This window comes from Gastrolobium bilobum, unplaced genomic scaffold (assembly GCF_033153095.1).
Source record: "Gastrolobium bilobum isolate Gb01-03AN ecotype WA unplaced genomic scaffold, APGP_CSIRO_Gbil_v1 utg33134, whole genome shotgun sequence".
Lineage (NCBI taxonomy): Eukaryota > Viridiplantae > Streptophyta > Magnoliopsida > Fabales > Fabaceae > Gastrolobium > Gastrolobium bilobum.
The window spans coordinates 22,941-39,927 of record NW_026896225.1 but is presented as its reverse complement, the minus strand read 5'-3'; the positions used below and the strand labels follow the sequence as shown (position 1 = coordinate 39,927).

The window sequence follows — 16,987 nt, the reverse complement described above, 5'->3', positions numbered from 1 at the left end:
CTCACCTCCGTAGCTGTCTTGGGCCTCTCCCAATCCAACACGGCCTCAATCTTGTTGGGATCCACTGCAACTTCATCTGCTGAAATCACATGCCCCAGAAACTTGACTGATTTGAGCCAAAACTCACACTTAGAAGGTTTAGCATAAAGCTTTTTCTCCTTCAGCACTTGCAGAACTATCCTCAGATGCTCCGCAGGCTCCTCCTCAGTCTTGGAGTATATCAGAATATCATCAATGAAGACAATCACGAACTGATCCAGATACGGCTGGAAAATCCTGTTCATGTAATCCATGAACACTGCCGGCGCATTTGTGAGTCCAAACGGAATCACCAAATACTCAAAATGACCGTATCTCGAACGAAACGCGGTCTTCGGGACATCCTCCGGCTTCACCCGAATCTGATGGTATCCGGACCGGAGATCAATCTTGGAATACACACAAGCACCCCTGAGCTGATCCAACAGATCATCAATCCGAGGAAGAGGATACTTGTTCTTGATTGTCACTTTGTTCAACTGCCTGTATCGGTGCACAATCGCATTGTCCCGTACTTCTTCTTCACGAAGATGACCGGTGCTCCCTAAGGAGACAAACTCGGTCTAATGAAATCTTTCACCGAAAGATCCTCAATATGCTTCTTCAGCTCAGCTAACTCCGGTGGCGACATCCGATAAGGAGCTAAAGAAATCGGTCCCACACCGGGAAACAAGTCAATGGAGAACTCTATCTCCCGCTGTGACGGAAACTCAGGAATCTCCTCAGGAAACACCTCAAGGAATTCTCCCACCACAGGAATGCCAGTGATATCCTCCTGTGTCCCATTCACCAAAACACCCAACATGACATAACCCAATGCCCCTGCTCGCAACGCTCTCCTGGCCTGCAGCAGTGAAATGTATGGCGAGGAACTAGCTGTGGAATCACACGGAGACATCACCACTCGCTTTGCACAGCAATCAATCAATGCACAGTTTCTAGACAACCAATCCATGCCCAGAATAATCTCAAGGTTGGCCATCGGCAATCCTATCAGATCTACCGAGAACTCACGGCCATCCCACTGAAACGCTATATCGCGATGTACAGTGGTAGAATCACAAATCTCTCCGGTGGCGGTAGTCACCCGCAACGGTGGAGAAAGCACAGCACTGGGCAACTCAAGCCCCAAAGCAATCGGGGTAGCAACAAACGAATGAGTAGCCCCGGAATCAAAGATAGCATCCACAAAAGAATCACCAATAGACACAGTACCTCTAACAAGGTTCAGAGCGCGGTCCGACTGCTTCCTATCCAGTGTATACACTCTCCCAACAGAAGGTGACACTGCAGGTGCCGAAGAAGATGCCATCGGAACCATCTGCAAAGGAACTGCCTGAACAGCTGCAGCTCTCGCCGTCGACGACGGACAATCTCTAGAGAAGTGGCCCTCCTTGCCACACTTGAAGCACAACAACTGCCCCGTAGCACAGCGTCCCACATGCTCCTTCCCACATCCCGAACATCTCGGAGTGGTAGGAGGCCTAGCAGAACTCCCCTGATGTGAAACAACTCTCTTGAACTGACCAGGCGCCTCCCTAGTCGCTAACTGCTTTCCCTTGCCCTTATCAGCAAACCTCCTGTCCTTCCAAGAAGTAGGAGCAGAAGTGGAACCACCTGTTCCCTTGCTCTCCTCAACCTTGGCCCTTTTGGCCTTGCTTGCCACGCAAACATCCTCGATGTCCTTACACTGTTGTACCAGTGTACCAAAGTCCCTCGAAGCAGCACCAGCAAGATGCTCAGCAATCACCTCACTAAGTCCCCTGCGGAACTTAGCTGCCAGAAACAACGGAGTAGGAGGAACCATCCTGAAGTGTGCAAACTTCACTAGCTCATTAAACTTAGCCAGGTACTCATCAACAGACATCGAGCCCTGTACCAAACGACCAACTCTCCCTGCTTTCTCTCCTGCGCATCATAGGGAAAGTATCGGCCCAGAAAGCACTCCTCAAAGAATGGCCACGTCATGACACGACCCTGCGTCTCAAAAGCACGAGAGGTGTGCGTCCACCACTCATGGGCATCGCCCTCCAGCATATAAGTCGAGAACATCAGCTTCTGTGGGTCTGTACACTGCATAACCCAAAAGATCTTGTCCAGCGACTCTAGCCATCTCGCAGCAGCAATAGGATCCAAAGACCCCTCAAACACAGGTGGCTTATGCTTCCTGAAAGCATTCAGCCGGCGATCAATCACATCACGATCCTCAGCAATCCCCACGAGGGGATCCCCCGTCTCAGCGACATGAGTAGCACTGCCGATATGACTATGGCTCTTCTCCTGAACACTAGGTGGAGGTGGTGGCGGTGGTGGCAGTGGTGGTGGTGCATGGCCTACAGCAGGACCAGCCCTCATCTCCTCCAACATGACTCTCATCATCATCATGTTCGCCATCCTGTTCGCCTCGAGGACTTCCTCAGTGGTCCTCCGGTTCGCTTCACGAACCTCAGCTGCGGCTATCCGGTTCGCCTCGCGAACAGCTTCCATCATTGCCGCGTTGGCCAATCTAGTGGCCTCCTGATCGGCTAACCTAGCCGCCTGCATCTCAGCCAATGCAGTCAGGATAGGATCGTGTTGATCCTCAGAAGTCTCTCGTGTTCTCCCGGACCTTACCATGACTCTGCACAAGTTACACAAATTATGAGTTGATCAGGCCCACGCAATGTGATCACATATACATCATCATAATAAAATTCGACGGAGTAAACACAAAGACAGACACAACCAAACAACCTAGCAATTGCAATACATACAGGCTTTTCCCTCGAACCATTGCTCTGATACCATAAATGTAACACCCTGTATATATCCGGTAATGTTATCATAATATCGTATTAAGCTGCGCTTAATTAAAATGCGGAATTACTTTTTCTTTTCAATTATGATGCCATTAACATTACCAACTTGCTTAATAATCAATTAATAAAACATCGCCGGTATGTAATTGCAATAAAACAGCTAACTGAAATACCTCATAACATGGATAATATAAGTGTGGCTCTAGTCACGGAACTACAACAATGCAGACCGGACCATCTAACAGTTTATACAACTCCAATCTAAAAGTACTAACAAAAGTGTCATGGACAATCCCCATGCTCACTCAAATAAGGCAACATGCCCAACATCAGTCTCAACAACAACATATCATAAATAGCGAAAAACATAAACAGCATCCCAAATCCAGCCATGCTAACATAAAGCAGTAAAACATAATTAGCTAAGCTCCGGCCTCCTGCCGCCTGAGGCATCAGTACCCATACTACCTGATCCTAAAATAAGCATTCCCCAAACTTGGGGTAAGATCTCTAATCTAGAAATCTCAGTAAGTCAGTGAGTCCTCAAGGATCTTCCACCCCAAGCTCACTTACATGTGCAATATAAGTTCAAAAACAGTTTATCATTTATCATTTCTAAAACAATGCAATGCAGCAGATAATCATGCCATGTGTGTCAATACTAATCTACTGGCCAGAGACAGTGCAGGTATACGTCTATCACCTACACACCGTGCAAGTACCACTTGCATTCACCCCGGTACACCGTCTTGTATGGCGCTACATACTCAGGCTTCCCGTCAAGATGAAACAACACATGCATATTAAAAGCCATTACATGTAAAGTTCAATCAACATATCAAATATTCAAAAGCATGTACACAACATGCATAAACCATACCCCCATGGGGCATGGTGGAACCACAACATGGCTAAACCGAGGACACGAAAGCTTACCTTGCAAGCTAACTCCAAAAGCCAAGAGTCCACAGCTCAAAGTCCAAACACAGCAGATTCACAATCTGTTATGGACCAACAATACATCAACAACATGCACCACACGCATACAATATTAAGACAACGCCTTTTCATTACGTTTTCAAGTCTTAAAGCTTCTAACAAAGCCACAAGCCCTTAATCCCATGATTCTGGCTTAATCCATTAAATACAGAAGTTCAACTTCATCAAACTAGGGTCCAAAAACCCCCAATAGCCTACTGTACACACAACACAGCTGCTGTTCTGCGAAATCCCAGAATATCCGGATATCTCACTGTCCATATCCGGATATTCAATATCCGGATACACAGATTCACATATCCGGATATCCAATATCCGAATATCCCAAAACCACGTATCCGGATATCAGTTTGACAAATATCCGGATATCTCACGACAGAATGCAGTTTCTGCATTTTCGTGAAGATATGCCAAAAAGGTTCCCTTTTTACCGATTTTAAACACCTAATCATGCATTTCTAGATGTGTTAAGCCTCACCCAACAACAAGTTATCATCTTTTAACCTTAACATGCATCAAGCTTTCATTTTTAAGCATTAAACTCATGATTAAAAATTGGTATACATACCAAAGGCCAAAACAGAAGAAGAGGCTGCTCTTTGGAGCTCACAATCAGCCCCTCAAGACTGACTCAACAAGGTGCACGAAAATGGATCAACAAGCTTGGACCTTTCAACACAAAGGAAGCTTCTTGGACCTCACAATGCCAAAACAAAGGCTTCCACACACAACCAACCCAAGTCAGCCTCAAAACCTCACACACAGCAGCTCTCTCAACTCAGAAAAGACCAACAATAGAGTCCCAAGGCTAGCTCTCACCCTCACCAAGTGTATCCCAAGTGAAAGTGTGAAGAAAAATCAAGAAAGGAAGTGTCTTGGACCCAAAATGGAGAAGAAACCCCACAAGTCAGCCAAGCTGATCAGCCACCCTCAACTCTCACGTTCAAAATCTGTTTTCTAGGGCATTGTGCCCTTAGAAATGGGTATTTAAAGCCCAAGCCACTTAAACATACAGTGTTAACTTTAATTGTTACGCTTATCATTTTAATCCCAAACATTTAATTATGAAACTACATAATTTTCTAAGATTTATCATATTTTTCTTATAATTTTCTGAGAACTTTTCCGGTACGCGCTTTTCCAAGTCAGTACCGGTTTCCAGCACCAGTTCTCATTATATGGACTTGAAACTCGTTTTACAAGTCCTACATATTATTCTAGTAATTATCATGCACTTACATTAATTTTCCGGGATACTTTTTCGGCACGCATTTATACCGACTAGCAGAACCGGTATCTGCACTTTTCTTCCGAAAAGCGACTTTCAGCATTCTTAATCACTTATTACGATTATTAAGCCTCATAAATAATTATTAGGGTCAATTATGGAATCATTTCCTATTTTCTCGTAATTTATTAATTAAATTCCTTAATTAACGATGCGGGTTCTTACAGGTAAGATATAGACATAGAATGCTAGAAGTTTAGCGAGGTTGAGTATGATACTAACATTACCTGCATTGGGAAAGATGTTATGTGAGTAACCAAAAACCAGAAGTTGAGAGCTCTTCTCATGAAAAGCTACCTTTTTATATTATTTTTTTACATTAATAAAAAGCTTTTTAAGTCTCTAGGGTTAGCCTAATAGTGAGGGGGAGGTTGTAATGGGTAGTAGGTGTTGTGTTCGATTCCTAATGTATTCAAAAAAAGAAGAAGTTTTTTTAAAAAATTATTGTAAAGAAGTGTTAGGTTTAACTTCTATTTTTCAAGAGAAGAAAAAAAAAAGGCAAATAAGATAAAAAAAGAAAAGAAAAGAAAAGCTGGAATTAGTGGTTTGTACCTTTTAAATTTATTGTTTCTTTTTTGAGTTTTTCGTGCTATAAGACATGTTTTTTTTTTTTTTTTAGTTTTTATGTCAATCTAGACTAAGTTATTAATGAATTTTAGATGTATGCTTTTCCAGTCTTCTGTACAATTAGAATAATTAATAAGTGTTAGCTTAAGATTTGATTACGATGCCAAACAATTCTTAAAAAGGCATGTAATTTTTCGTTCGTTCAATTATCCAATTAATCAGGTTAAAGCATTGTAGGACCTATTTAGAACATGGCTATTCCAAAATTATTTATTTTATTTCCAGAACTCGAATTTGATATTTCTAATTAAAGAGAACAATTTCTTATCACCATTGAACCGATAATTCTTGATAAATGGCTGTAGTTAAAATGATCATTTTAAGATTCTAAGATATCCTAAAGTGAAAGTCAAAACACATAAAATAAAACTATCATTTTTTTAGAAAAAAAATGTATAATGAAAAATGCTTTTAAGTTATTCGGAGAATCATTTGCAATTTTCAATTAAAATTAATTTATCAAACAATATAAAGAACACATTATCATTTATATTAAAAATAATAATAGTTCCTTGGCTTGGACCTTGGTCTCTTTCCATGACCCAAAAAAAAAATGATGTTAAAAAAATAGCTTTGGATTGCACTATGGGAGCGCGGCCTATAAATAGAGATTTTATATTCAAACTGATTTAATTAAAAACGGTCACTTAACTGGCTTCTAGAATCGAGAATACTTTTGGTACATCAGATATATCGATATATATTTTTTTCAAATTTGAAATTTTTTTTACTACTTTTGAATTATTATTTTTTGTCACATTACAAATTTTTTTAAATTTATAAAAAAATGTGCCGAATTCTGTACATCTAATGTATCAAAGATATTCTCCTATAATAATGATGATGGTTGTTGCGAAATCGGCAAATATACCGTTCGTTTCAAGTAATAAAGTGATAAGTAGAGTATCGTTCCTACGAGGATTAATGCACCAAGTACTAGTTTAACTATTCCCCTTAAGTTGGAAAATAAAATTGGTTTGAATTGAGAAAGCAATTGAATTTGGAATTTCAAAACAGAATTTAAAAGTAATTAAATTTAAAACAGAAAATTAATAACAATTAAATATGAATGCATGCAAGAAAAGATCAAGAACGAGAGAAAGTATTGATGAAAAATTTAGAAAAAAGATGTAGTCAGAATGCACTTCACCTCCGATCCTCCCTTATGTTCCTGTATTGTATTTTATAATCAATTAATTCGTTTGTTCAGACAATTCATTATTTTCCTATAAAATAGTTGAACCCTAATGTCTTAGTGATTTCAACCCTTTAACCCAATCAGAATTCTAATGTCTTAGTAATCCCTCTTGAATTACGCATTAAACAAATGAATTATGAGTCTGCAATCTATGTAAGCCTACGTCTAGATCATACACAAATTGTTATTCTACCCTTGTCCAGACTAAAACCCCAATATGTCTATTGTGAGTCCTAACCCTCAAAGCCTATAATTTAGAGTGATCAGTTCTAAACAGGATATGAAAAATTAAACCAGGTAGAATAAAACAAACTAACTAATTAACTTATAAAATATCAATACAGAAATTATAAAGGATTCACATTAGGTCCGTGATCCCAACTACAAAAATAAACTAGCCAGACATAGCTGACTATAACAAATTAAAATAATAAAAAGAATTCATAAAAGCAATAAAGAAGAAGAAGAAGAATCAATGATCTCCGGTCTTCAACTCCGTCGGAATCCTGATCTCCAGCGTGAGCCTCCAAGAATTCTCTCCAGCCAAAGATTATTTGCTATGAGGTCTGGGTCTCTGTCTATAGAGTTTATGCTTTACTTAGAAATCTTGATCAAATCTTCAATACAATCTTCACTAGAATATCTAATCATATCTTTGAATCAATCCTTCAAATCTTCTAATCATATCTTTGACCAAATCCTTCAAATCTTCCTCTTTTTAATTTAATGGAAAATTTTCCTTAAAAATATTTAAACGAAGATTTGATAAGATCTTCAATAATTCATAAATCCAAAGCAACTCTACTTGATATCTCCAATTTATCTCATTGTTGAGTTGAAATTACTGCAAAATATCAGAAATCTTATGAGAATATTATTGAGAATAAAATAACAATTTAATTATAATTATCATACTTTTTAATTACTTTTAAATCAATTTCACACTCATATTGACCCTTAATACATAGTAAATTAGAGACTCATCAAACATGGAGGCAATTAGGAATTGTCTTGAATTGGAACATAAGTTTACTTGTTAAAAGAGTTTTGATGTCACCAAAACGAATAATTCAATGTTGAGTAAGGTGACATATAGATCATAGAACGCAATAAATTTAGCAAGGTTGAGTATGATACCTACTTTGCCTGCATTGGGAAAGATGATCATGCGAGTAAAATATATGCTCTTTTAAAAATGGGAAATCATTTTCTCATGTAATAGCAGATAGTTTTCTCATGTTATGAGACATCGAAAATCGTGCAGTCTTTTTTTATTTTTTCTTCTTTTTTAACAAGTGGTGGGCTCCACCACTTATTTTATTTATGACACGAGAGATGATATCTCATGTGATATTAGAAAAAAGAAATCCTTAGCCATCACTGATCCCCGCACTCCGGATTAGTCCCATAGCCGGCTCAAAGAGTCGAAGCTCGTGGGGATACCGGAGGGAGCCAACTCGCCTCAAAGAGGTAATTAGGGTTGGGTAACTCCAAAAAAAAAAGAAAAGAGAAACCCTTTAAAAAAAACTAGAAACGAGAGGCTGAGAGCTCTTCTCATGAAAAACTATTCTATATTTTTTTGTACATTAATAAAAAACAGTTTTATTTTTCAAAAATTTGTAAAGAACTGCTAGGTTTAACTTCTCTTGTATTTCCAAAAAAAAAAAAAAAGGTTTAACTTCTGTTTTTAAGGAAAAAATATAAAAAAAGCAAAATAAGATAAAAAAAACCTTGAATTATTGATTTGGTGGACATGATAGGATAAGGGTACGATCTCATATGAGGCTGATAAGGGTAAGATATGATATGAGGCTGATAAGCCTATATCATGTCCTGTGTTTGATGAGCACTTGATTAACAATATGATAAGATTATCTAGAAAGAGAAAGGAGAAATAAAAAACAAAATACAATGCAATAAATACAAATATATTAGGTAACGTGGGGGATATATTGGGTAGCGTGAGGATATATTGGGTATTCAATATTGGTATCTTATCCTGTTGAATCTTAACCCAACTTCCCGTCATAGAATAAGAAATCATGTATTGGATATGATAAAATGAGACAATAGGATAAGCTAATCATATCCTACTGACTCACCAAACAAGAGATAAAAGTATGATATAATAAGTTATTCTATCCTATCTTCTTTATCAGGTGCTCCAAACAAGCCCTTAAATTTAAACTTTTTTTAGTTTTTATGTCAATCTAGACTAGTTATTATTTATTAATGAATTTTAGATGTATGCTTTTACATTTAGAATAATTAAACAAATTCTTAAAAGGGCATGTAATTTTTGGTTTTTCTATTGATTCATCAATTATTGAGTTAATCGGGTTCAAACATTGTAACTTGTAAGATTTATACAGGGACGACTCTCCCAAAAAAAAAAAAAAATCATTTCTAAAATTCAATTTGAGACTTCTAGTTAAGGAGAATAATTCTTTAGCACTTGAACCAACAATAATAAATGACTGATAGTTAAAATGATATATTGAAGTGTCATGTTGGTCGTAGGACTAATAGAAGACCGGTGTACATACACGTGGTTTGTCAACCTCCAGGAACTCGCTGGATTAAAATTAACAGAGATGGGGAGGCCAAAATTAATGGTGGAGATGCTGTGGGGAAATTATGAGGGATGAAACCATTGTTATTAAAACTGGACCGATCTGGTCGGGTCGATCCGGGAACCAGTAAATCGGTCATATAATCGGTTCGGTTGAAGCAACGGACCGGTCATGCATCAGAATCGATGTGACCCGGTCCGACCCGGCCGGTTTTCATGAAAATCGATGACCCGGTCGATTAACCGATGACCCGCCCCGGTCCCAAAAAAAATTTAAATTATTTATTTTTTCAAAAAAAATCATAATGAATATATTTGAATTTTTTTTGTTTATTGACTTACATAAGTTATCTACCTACAACACTAATATTATCTCAATTATGCACTATCTAGAAAATTTTGATTTTATTTATAGTTAGAGATGTCGTTTTCTGAACCTAAAGCCTCGTATCACGATTATTATATTTTTGTTTGATCCTTTATTGGATAATAATATGAGATTTATTATTTTTTATATTAAAATATTTGAAATTTTTATCAATTTTTTTAGATATTTGAGTATGTTTATAATTTTTTATTATAAGTTATAAAATTGCATATAATTACCGAGTCAAGCGGTTGAACCAGTGACCCACTGATTGAATCAGCGACCCAATACTTCGACCGACTCAATGACCGGGCCGATTTTAATAACATTGGATGAAACTGGTAAGTGGATTCAAGACTTTTCCTATCACATAGGTAAATGTTCAGCCTTTGTAGCTGAACTCTGGAGTGTTCTCAAAGGTCTTGAAATGGCTTGGAATGGGGGTTGGAGACGTTGTTTGTTAGAAAGTGATGCTAGCTCAGTGATCACTTTGCTCACCAAGAGTGGAGAAGCAGCTCGAGAGTGTCGTTTGGTGACTCACATTCGAGATTTTAGGGATGGCTATGCGGACTGGCTGTCTAAATATCCATTGGATTGCCATTTGGAGAATAATTTTATTGTCTTTTATTCCCCTTTCCCTGAGATTTTGTCACTGTATTTAACTGATTTTTCTTTGATTTGTAATTCTCGTAAGGTGTTTCTGAACTGAGTTTGTGTTTGGGGTCTTTAGCCCCTCCTTATTTACCAAAAAAAAAAAATGATATATTGTAGGATTCTAACATATCCCAAGTTGTTTTTGTTTTCGGGGCTTCTCTTTAATTTGTAACAAAAATAGTCAAAACACATAAAATAAAATAAAACTACCAATTTATATAAAAAAAACGTATAATGAAAAGAAACTTTTAAGTGATTATGAGAGACACATATCATTTGCAATTTTCAAATAAAATTAATTTATCAAACAATATAAACAAAATATTGTCATTTATATTAAAAATAATAATTCCTTGGCCTTGTAGGCTTGTACCTTGGTCTCTTTCTATATGACCAAAAAATGAAGGGCACTTCTCATCCGAGAATTTGCCCGGTTTTGTAATCTATTTCCTTTATATTCAAAAAAAAAAAATAAATAAATAAATAAAACAATGATGATAAAAAAAATATCTTTGGATGGCGCTATGGGGAGCAACTGAAAAAACCAGACATTATCACGTTCCATCACTTTTGTGGTTTCACTGACACCTATTCCTCAATTCATTTGTATCAAACACATTGCTTCAAATTCCCAACATCCATGGTTATTGTTGCGTTATCTTCTTCACTCCCTGGGAGGAACCTCTTCTCCTCCTTACCCTCAACGCCACCGCCTCACGACCATGCTACAGCCGTCACCGCCACCCCTCCGCCGCCAATCCCAATCCCCAAATACCCACCTCCCCGGAAACGCCAAAACCCGCCACCACCAAAACCCGCTCCACCGAACCCTGCCCTCAAATACCACCGCAACTCCAAGTACCACAAGCCCGTCAAGGACGGCGGCGGCGTCATGGCCTCCGACGGCGACCGCTCCGTCGTGATCGGTGAGTCCGGCGTCTCGTACATTCTCCCCGGCGCCCCCTTCGAGTTCCAGTACAGCTACTCGGAGACGCCGAAGGTGAAGCCGCTGGCGATTCGGGAGCCGGCGTTCCTGCCGTTCGCGCCGCCGACGATGCCGAGGCCGTGGACCGGAAAAGCACCGTTGAAGAGCTCGAAGAAGAAGATTCCGCTGTTCGATTCGTTCAATCCTCCACCTGCCGGTACGAAGGGAGTGAAGCACGTTGAAATGCCAGGGCCGTTTAAGCTTGGGAAGTATCCACAAGAGGGTAAGACTAGGGAAGAGATTCTTGGGGAGCCCCTTCAGTTTTGGGAGATTCGAATGCTTGTTAAGCCTATGTTGTCTTATAATCGCCAGGTTAATCTCGGTGAGTTTTTTTTTTTTTTTTACTGAGATTGATATAGTTTTTCTTAAATCTTATAAAAATTGAATAACAATAAGAATATAGTTAAATCACGGGATATGTTATTCTACCTACTATTTTTTCTGCGTACCTTTGTCTATCACCTTCAACATAGTTAGATCAGAATCTCAACTATATTTTTTGTTTTTATTGAAATTCTGATCTAACAGTATTGAAGGGTGGTGGGCAAAAGTAGACAGAAAAAATGGTAGGTAGAATAATTTATCCCTTAAATCATTCTTATTTTAATATATTTTAAAAGTATATATATATATATATATATATATATAATGCAGGTCCTTTGAGTGTGTTGCTTTCTTCTTCTTGTTATTCATGATGATAAGTTAAGGTTAAGGACTGTGTTAATAGTGTTTAATTTGATGGTCTAGGGAGGGATGGTTTAACGCATAACATGTTGGAGTTGATACATTCGCACTGGAAGCGTAGCCGTGTATGTAAAGTTCGTTGTAAAGGTGTTCCGACTGTAGATATGGATAATGTTTGCCATCATATTGAGGTATTTCTTTTCATTTGTTCAAACTGGATTTCTAATCTTGTGTGGTTTGTGATTATTGTCTTCTTATCTTAAAATATCTTAATGTTCAGTCAGTGTGCATATGGTTACCTGTTTTTGAGCTGGAAATGAAAATATATTAATAAGAAAGTTTTGATCTGAATGAATCTTAGATAGATGGTGTTTTGATTTCAAAGATCACCAATTGTAGATACTTGTGTTTAGCACTTGTTCGCGTATGATTTGGCCATACAACCAAGTAGGGAATCAAGAGTTACTTTTAACCTCGTGGTGTTCCCATTTGAATTGTTGAAATGTACATGGTGATGACTGATGCTCTTGCTGGGTGGTCACAAGGCTTGAAATGCTGTATATTTTTATGCATATAGTTGTCATGAAACCCATGAGCTGAATAGAAAATTTCTTTTATTTTATGAGGGAGATTGGCTTTGAAGGGCTGTTGTAGCCTGTCTTTTCTTTTCACACCAACATTTTTTTTTATTAAAATAATAAGAATATAAGTGTTTTGAGGTCTTCTGTTTCCTAGTTTAGGCATTGCTTTTCTGTCTTTAATTTTGAAAGGAAAACTCTTCATTACATAGTCAGATTGATATATAGATTCATTACATAGTCACAATGTTGACAAGAGCAGTAGATTAGTTATGAACCATTCATGGAAGTTGATTGTTGAGTAAAACTTTTTGTTTGATTTGAAGTCAGTCTTTATATGTTATGACAGGAGAAAACAGGGGGGGAAATAATTCATCGAGTTGGTGGTGTAGTTTATCTTTTCCGTGGCAGAAATTACAACTATAGAACTCGTCCACAGTATCCAGTGATGCTTTGGAAGCCAGCTGCTCCTGTTTACCCAAAACTTATACAAGATGCTCCAGGAGGGTTAACCAAAGCTGAAGCTGATGAGTTACGGATGAAAGGAAAAAGCCTGTTGCCAATATGTAAATTAGGTAACCATCCACCTTGACTTTCAGATCTCTCTTTCTCATGCACACACACTCACGATGCATGAAGGAACTTCATGTACCTTGTCTTTATTTTGTCTTTCCTAGAGAGTAATTGAAGTCACAGAAGGGGAGGCAAGACTTTGGCTAAACTCATTCTTTAGGTTTAAGTATTTTAAAAGGTTGGCTGAATTCGGTTCCATTCATAGCTGTGTGGTTTCTTCAAGTCTACATGTCATTACGATTAATATTATTAAGTATCACAATCCAAATAAATGATTTGATCATATGAGATGGTTTAGACTTCTAGATGAGCTTGTTAAGAAGGAATATCTAATTGTTAGTGGAGTGAGTAAGATAATGAAAATCGAACTTGCAATAAAACGAGTTGAAGAATAAAATTCAAAATTGCTATGGAGGAAAGATGATCAAAATCAATTAAAATAGAAAGGATAAGCTGTCATTATGTTTTGCTTTTTTTTTTTTTTATTAATCTGAATGTTTATTCTGGAAAGTACTCTTTTCTATTTTGGAATTATTAATTTATTATTGATATCACATCTTCTTTTGGGCTAATTACACTTATTCTTTGAAGACACAAGTTGTAAATATAAACCTCTAATTTACTTCTATCATGTTGCAGCCAAAAATGGAGTATACACCTCCCTTGTAAAGGATGTCAGAGATGCTTTTGAAGGAAGTCCATTGGTGAAGATTGACTGCGAGGGATTGGATCCTAGTGATTACAAGAGATTAGGTGCCAAACTTAAGGTATCTAGATAAAAAGCTTCTTCTTCTTTTATTTTTAGTACAAAGCTTCTTCTCTTTTTTTAACCTGTTTATGCCTGACACAAACAATATTGATATCCGTGCTAGGTAAATATTTAGTAATTTAAATTCAAAGTGTAGAAGGAAGTCAATTTATGCACAAAGGAAATGAGAAAAATATACAAGCTTAGGAAATGAAAACATTAGATTCAATCTGAAGTGATTGTTCTTTATCCAATATAAACCTTTTCCTTGTTCTATCAAGGTATGCACAGTTTGGCTTGCGATGCAATTTACTAAATTTGGTGGAAGCAGTTGGCAAGCTGTCTATCTCTATGTATTTATATAATTGGAATATTTTTTATGGATAAATTATATGATTGGATTTAGTCGCTACAAGCTACTGTAATACCAATTTCAGAATAATGAAATTCAAAATTGACCTATCAGGATGATTGCAATTCTTGTGATGACCTTTCACTTGCAGCATATCTGCAATTCAGGAAGGCAAAGGAAGAATTTGGTTTGACAAGGAACATTTTAGATTATAACAGAAATAATGAATGAGTATAACATTTTAAATTAATGTTTTGAAGTTGCTTAGTTTTGCAAAAGCTAAGTTCACACGAAGTGCGTGATTGAGGATTCAACAGTTTGAAAGCACCCTTATGGTTAACTAGGAAAAGATCAATAGAATTTTCTGCTTTTCACTGCCAATATAGTTCATCATCTATGCTTATGACAAAGCTCAATGCTTACTATTGTTGGCAGACTTCTTTATGTTTCAGCTCTCGGGAAATGGGGGGACTTGTTACGATGTGTTACTGCAATACAATATGCTTTAGAATTTAAAATTGAAAAGCCCCTGATAAATCTTTGTTCCATAGAACGTATCAGTACAGGCCATTGCCATGTGTTGCTTGTATTTTAATCTTCTTGTTTTGGCAGGATTTGGTTCCTTGTGTGCTGTTGTCTTTTGATGATGAACAGATATTGATGTGGAGGGGCAAAGATTGGAAATCAAGGTACCCGCAAGCTCCTCCAGTTTTTATTCCCACAAAAGCTGGAATTACAGGGTATTTGGACAATACAGGTATGTGTTAGAGAAAAAAATTTGGTTGGACTATTTTATATTTGAACGTCCTATCCCTATTGAATTCTTGTACCGTATAATATATGTATGTGTGTGTGTGTGTATAGTATGAAATATTCTAAATAAAGAGGAAGGAAGAGACCAGAATGAGAGTTCCCAACCATAAGCAATTTCAGCTTCAGAAGAGAAACGGTTTGTTCTTAAAACAGATTTGGAGTTTTGGACATGTTTGATGCAATTCCCCAGCTGATAATAAAAAAGATAAGGTGTACTCAATTTTTCTCTCTACGGATTTCAACGATGGAGTTTATGATACAAATTTAAGTAATGGCCATGAACAAAAAGATATATTCTAGAAATGTATTATTGCATTGAGGTTTTATGAATTTTCCTTTAGTTTAGTTGATTTTATATTTTGGAGAAGCTAGTCATAATACAATTGTTTGGGCACCTTTATAAAGTGATATTTGGGGAAAAGTGTAGGAAAAAGAAGTTTTACTAATGCTTTTTGTTTTTGAGTTGAACACAAGTTCATTTTACCATTGGGGAGCTACAGCAAATGAAATTTCCTTGAAATTTCTTCGACAATAACTCAATTATGTTTGACTTCTTATAACAAGGCAGCTCATTTTACCATTGCTATGAGTTTCCTTTCTGTTTGTCTGCTAAGTTACAAATATGATGACTGCATAACAATTTTCCTAGGAAAGCCTTAAAAATTACATACTACGTTTTGTGGTCTTTCCCTTACCCCACGTTGATTATTTAACTGCTGCCTTGTATACCAAACCGCAGTTTTCTAATATGCATATACCTTTGAATTTTTGTATTTTACAATATTAGCCTACAAGAACTGATATTTTCCCTCTGCTGCCGTGTATGCTGCTTTTTTCTTGTCTATTTGTTCTATATCGTTGGTTGATAACATTGACTATGCAATATCAACGTGATGTTTTCAAAATGTTAATCAGGCGAGACTGATGATAATCAATGTAAGCATGATGGCAACATGGTCAACACAAGCCCAAAAATGTTGTCTCTGTGGAAGCGTGCAATTGAGTCATGCAAAGCTTTGTTGCTGGATGAGTTTAATCTTGGTCCTGATGCTCTCTTAGAGAAGGTAGAGGAATTTGATGCTATTTCACAAGCCACAGAGCACTCCTATCCAGCATTTACTTTGTGTAATGAAAATGGTACTCAAGGTTCAATTGCTAACTTTGAAGACGGTACAGAAGATAGTTATTCTAGTGACAACTTACCTACTGAGGAGGATGAGGATGATGATGATGATTATGATAACTACCATGATGATGAAGACGATGAATTGTATGATATAGTGGACACATCAGCTCAACCCGGATCATTACCTGTTGATTCGATTATCAAAAAGCTGAACCCAAGTGAATAGGGGTAAAAACATTTTTTGATATATATGTATAAGACAATTTGAAGAGCTTATGTATTAAGCAAAATAGCAGGCATGAAATGTAAAATTACTAATACTACAGAAAATAGATAGATGTAAATAACCACGTGTTCATTTTATTCTCAAACATTTTATTAGTGTCTCTTGCTGAACAAATTTTTTATTTTTATTTTTTTAAAAAAAGTCTATCACTTAATACAATGTGCAACTTTGACTTTGCTCATTGTATTGAGCAAGTTTGTGTAACTCAATTGGTCTCCTTCTGCCATGTGGCAGCTCCCCTGCCATTCTCCCATCTTTTCATTCCTCATACACTAATACTATTATCTTATCTCAATACTC

At 37.1% G+C, this 16,987-nt stretch overlaps 1 protein-coding gene across 2 annotated transcripts; it reads left to right on the top strand.

The window, feature by feature from the left end:
- Positions 1-11,086: 11,086 nt before the first annotated feature.
- Positions 11,087-16,749, top strand: LOC133298344 (CRS2-associated factor 2, chloroplastic). 2 transcript variants are annotated; one of them, XM_061497611.1, is made up of 7 exons: positions 11,087-11,849; positions 12,275-12,402; positions 13,139-13,364; positions 14,002-14,129; positions 15,075-15,219; positions 16,191-16,412; positions 16,455-16,749. In XM_061497611.1, the coding sequence occupies exons 1-7, from the start codon at positions 11,183-11,185 to the stop codon at positions 16,625-16,627; spliced, it is 1,689 nt and encodes a 562-aa protein (XP_061353595.1). In that variant the 5' UTR covers positions 11,087-11,182; the 3' UTR covers positions 16,628-16,749. The 2 variants fall into 2 exon arrangements, with proteins under 2 accessions (XP_061353595.1, XP_061353594.1); XM_061497610.1 differs by having other exon boundaries at positions 16,191-16,749.
- Positions 16,750-16,987: the final 238 nt, after the last annotated feature.

Coding starts and splice junctions, on each gene's coding strand:
- LOC133298344 (XM_061497610.1), top strand. CDS start 11,183: ATGGTTATTGTTGCGTTATCTTCTTCACTCCCTGGGAGGAACCTCTTC. Junction 11,850..12,274: donor TAATCGCCAGGTTAATCTCG/GTGAGTTTTTTT, acceptor TTGATGGTCTAG/GGAGGGATGGTTTAACGCAT. Junction 14,130..15,074: donor GATTAGGTGCCAAACTTAAG/GTATCTAGATAA, acceptor TTGTTTTGGCAG/GATTTGGTTCCTTGTGTGCT.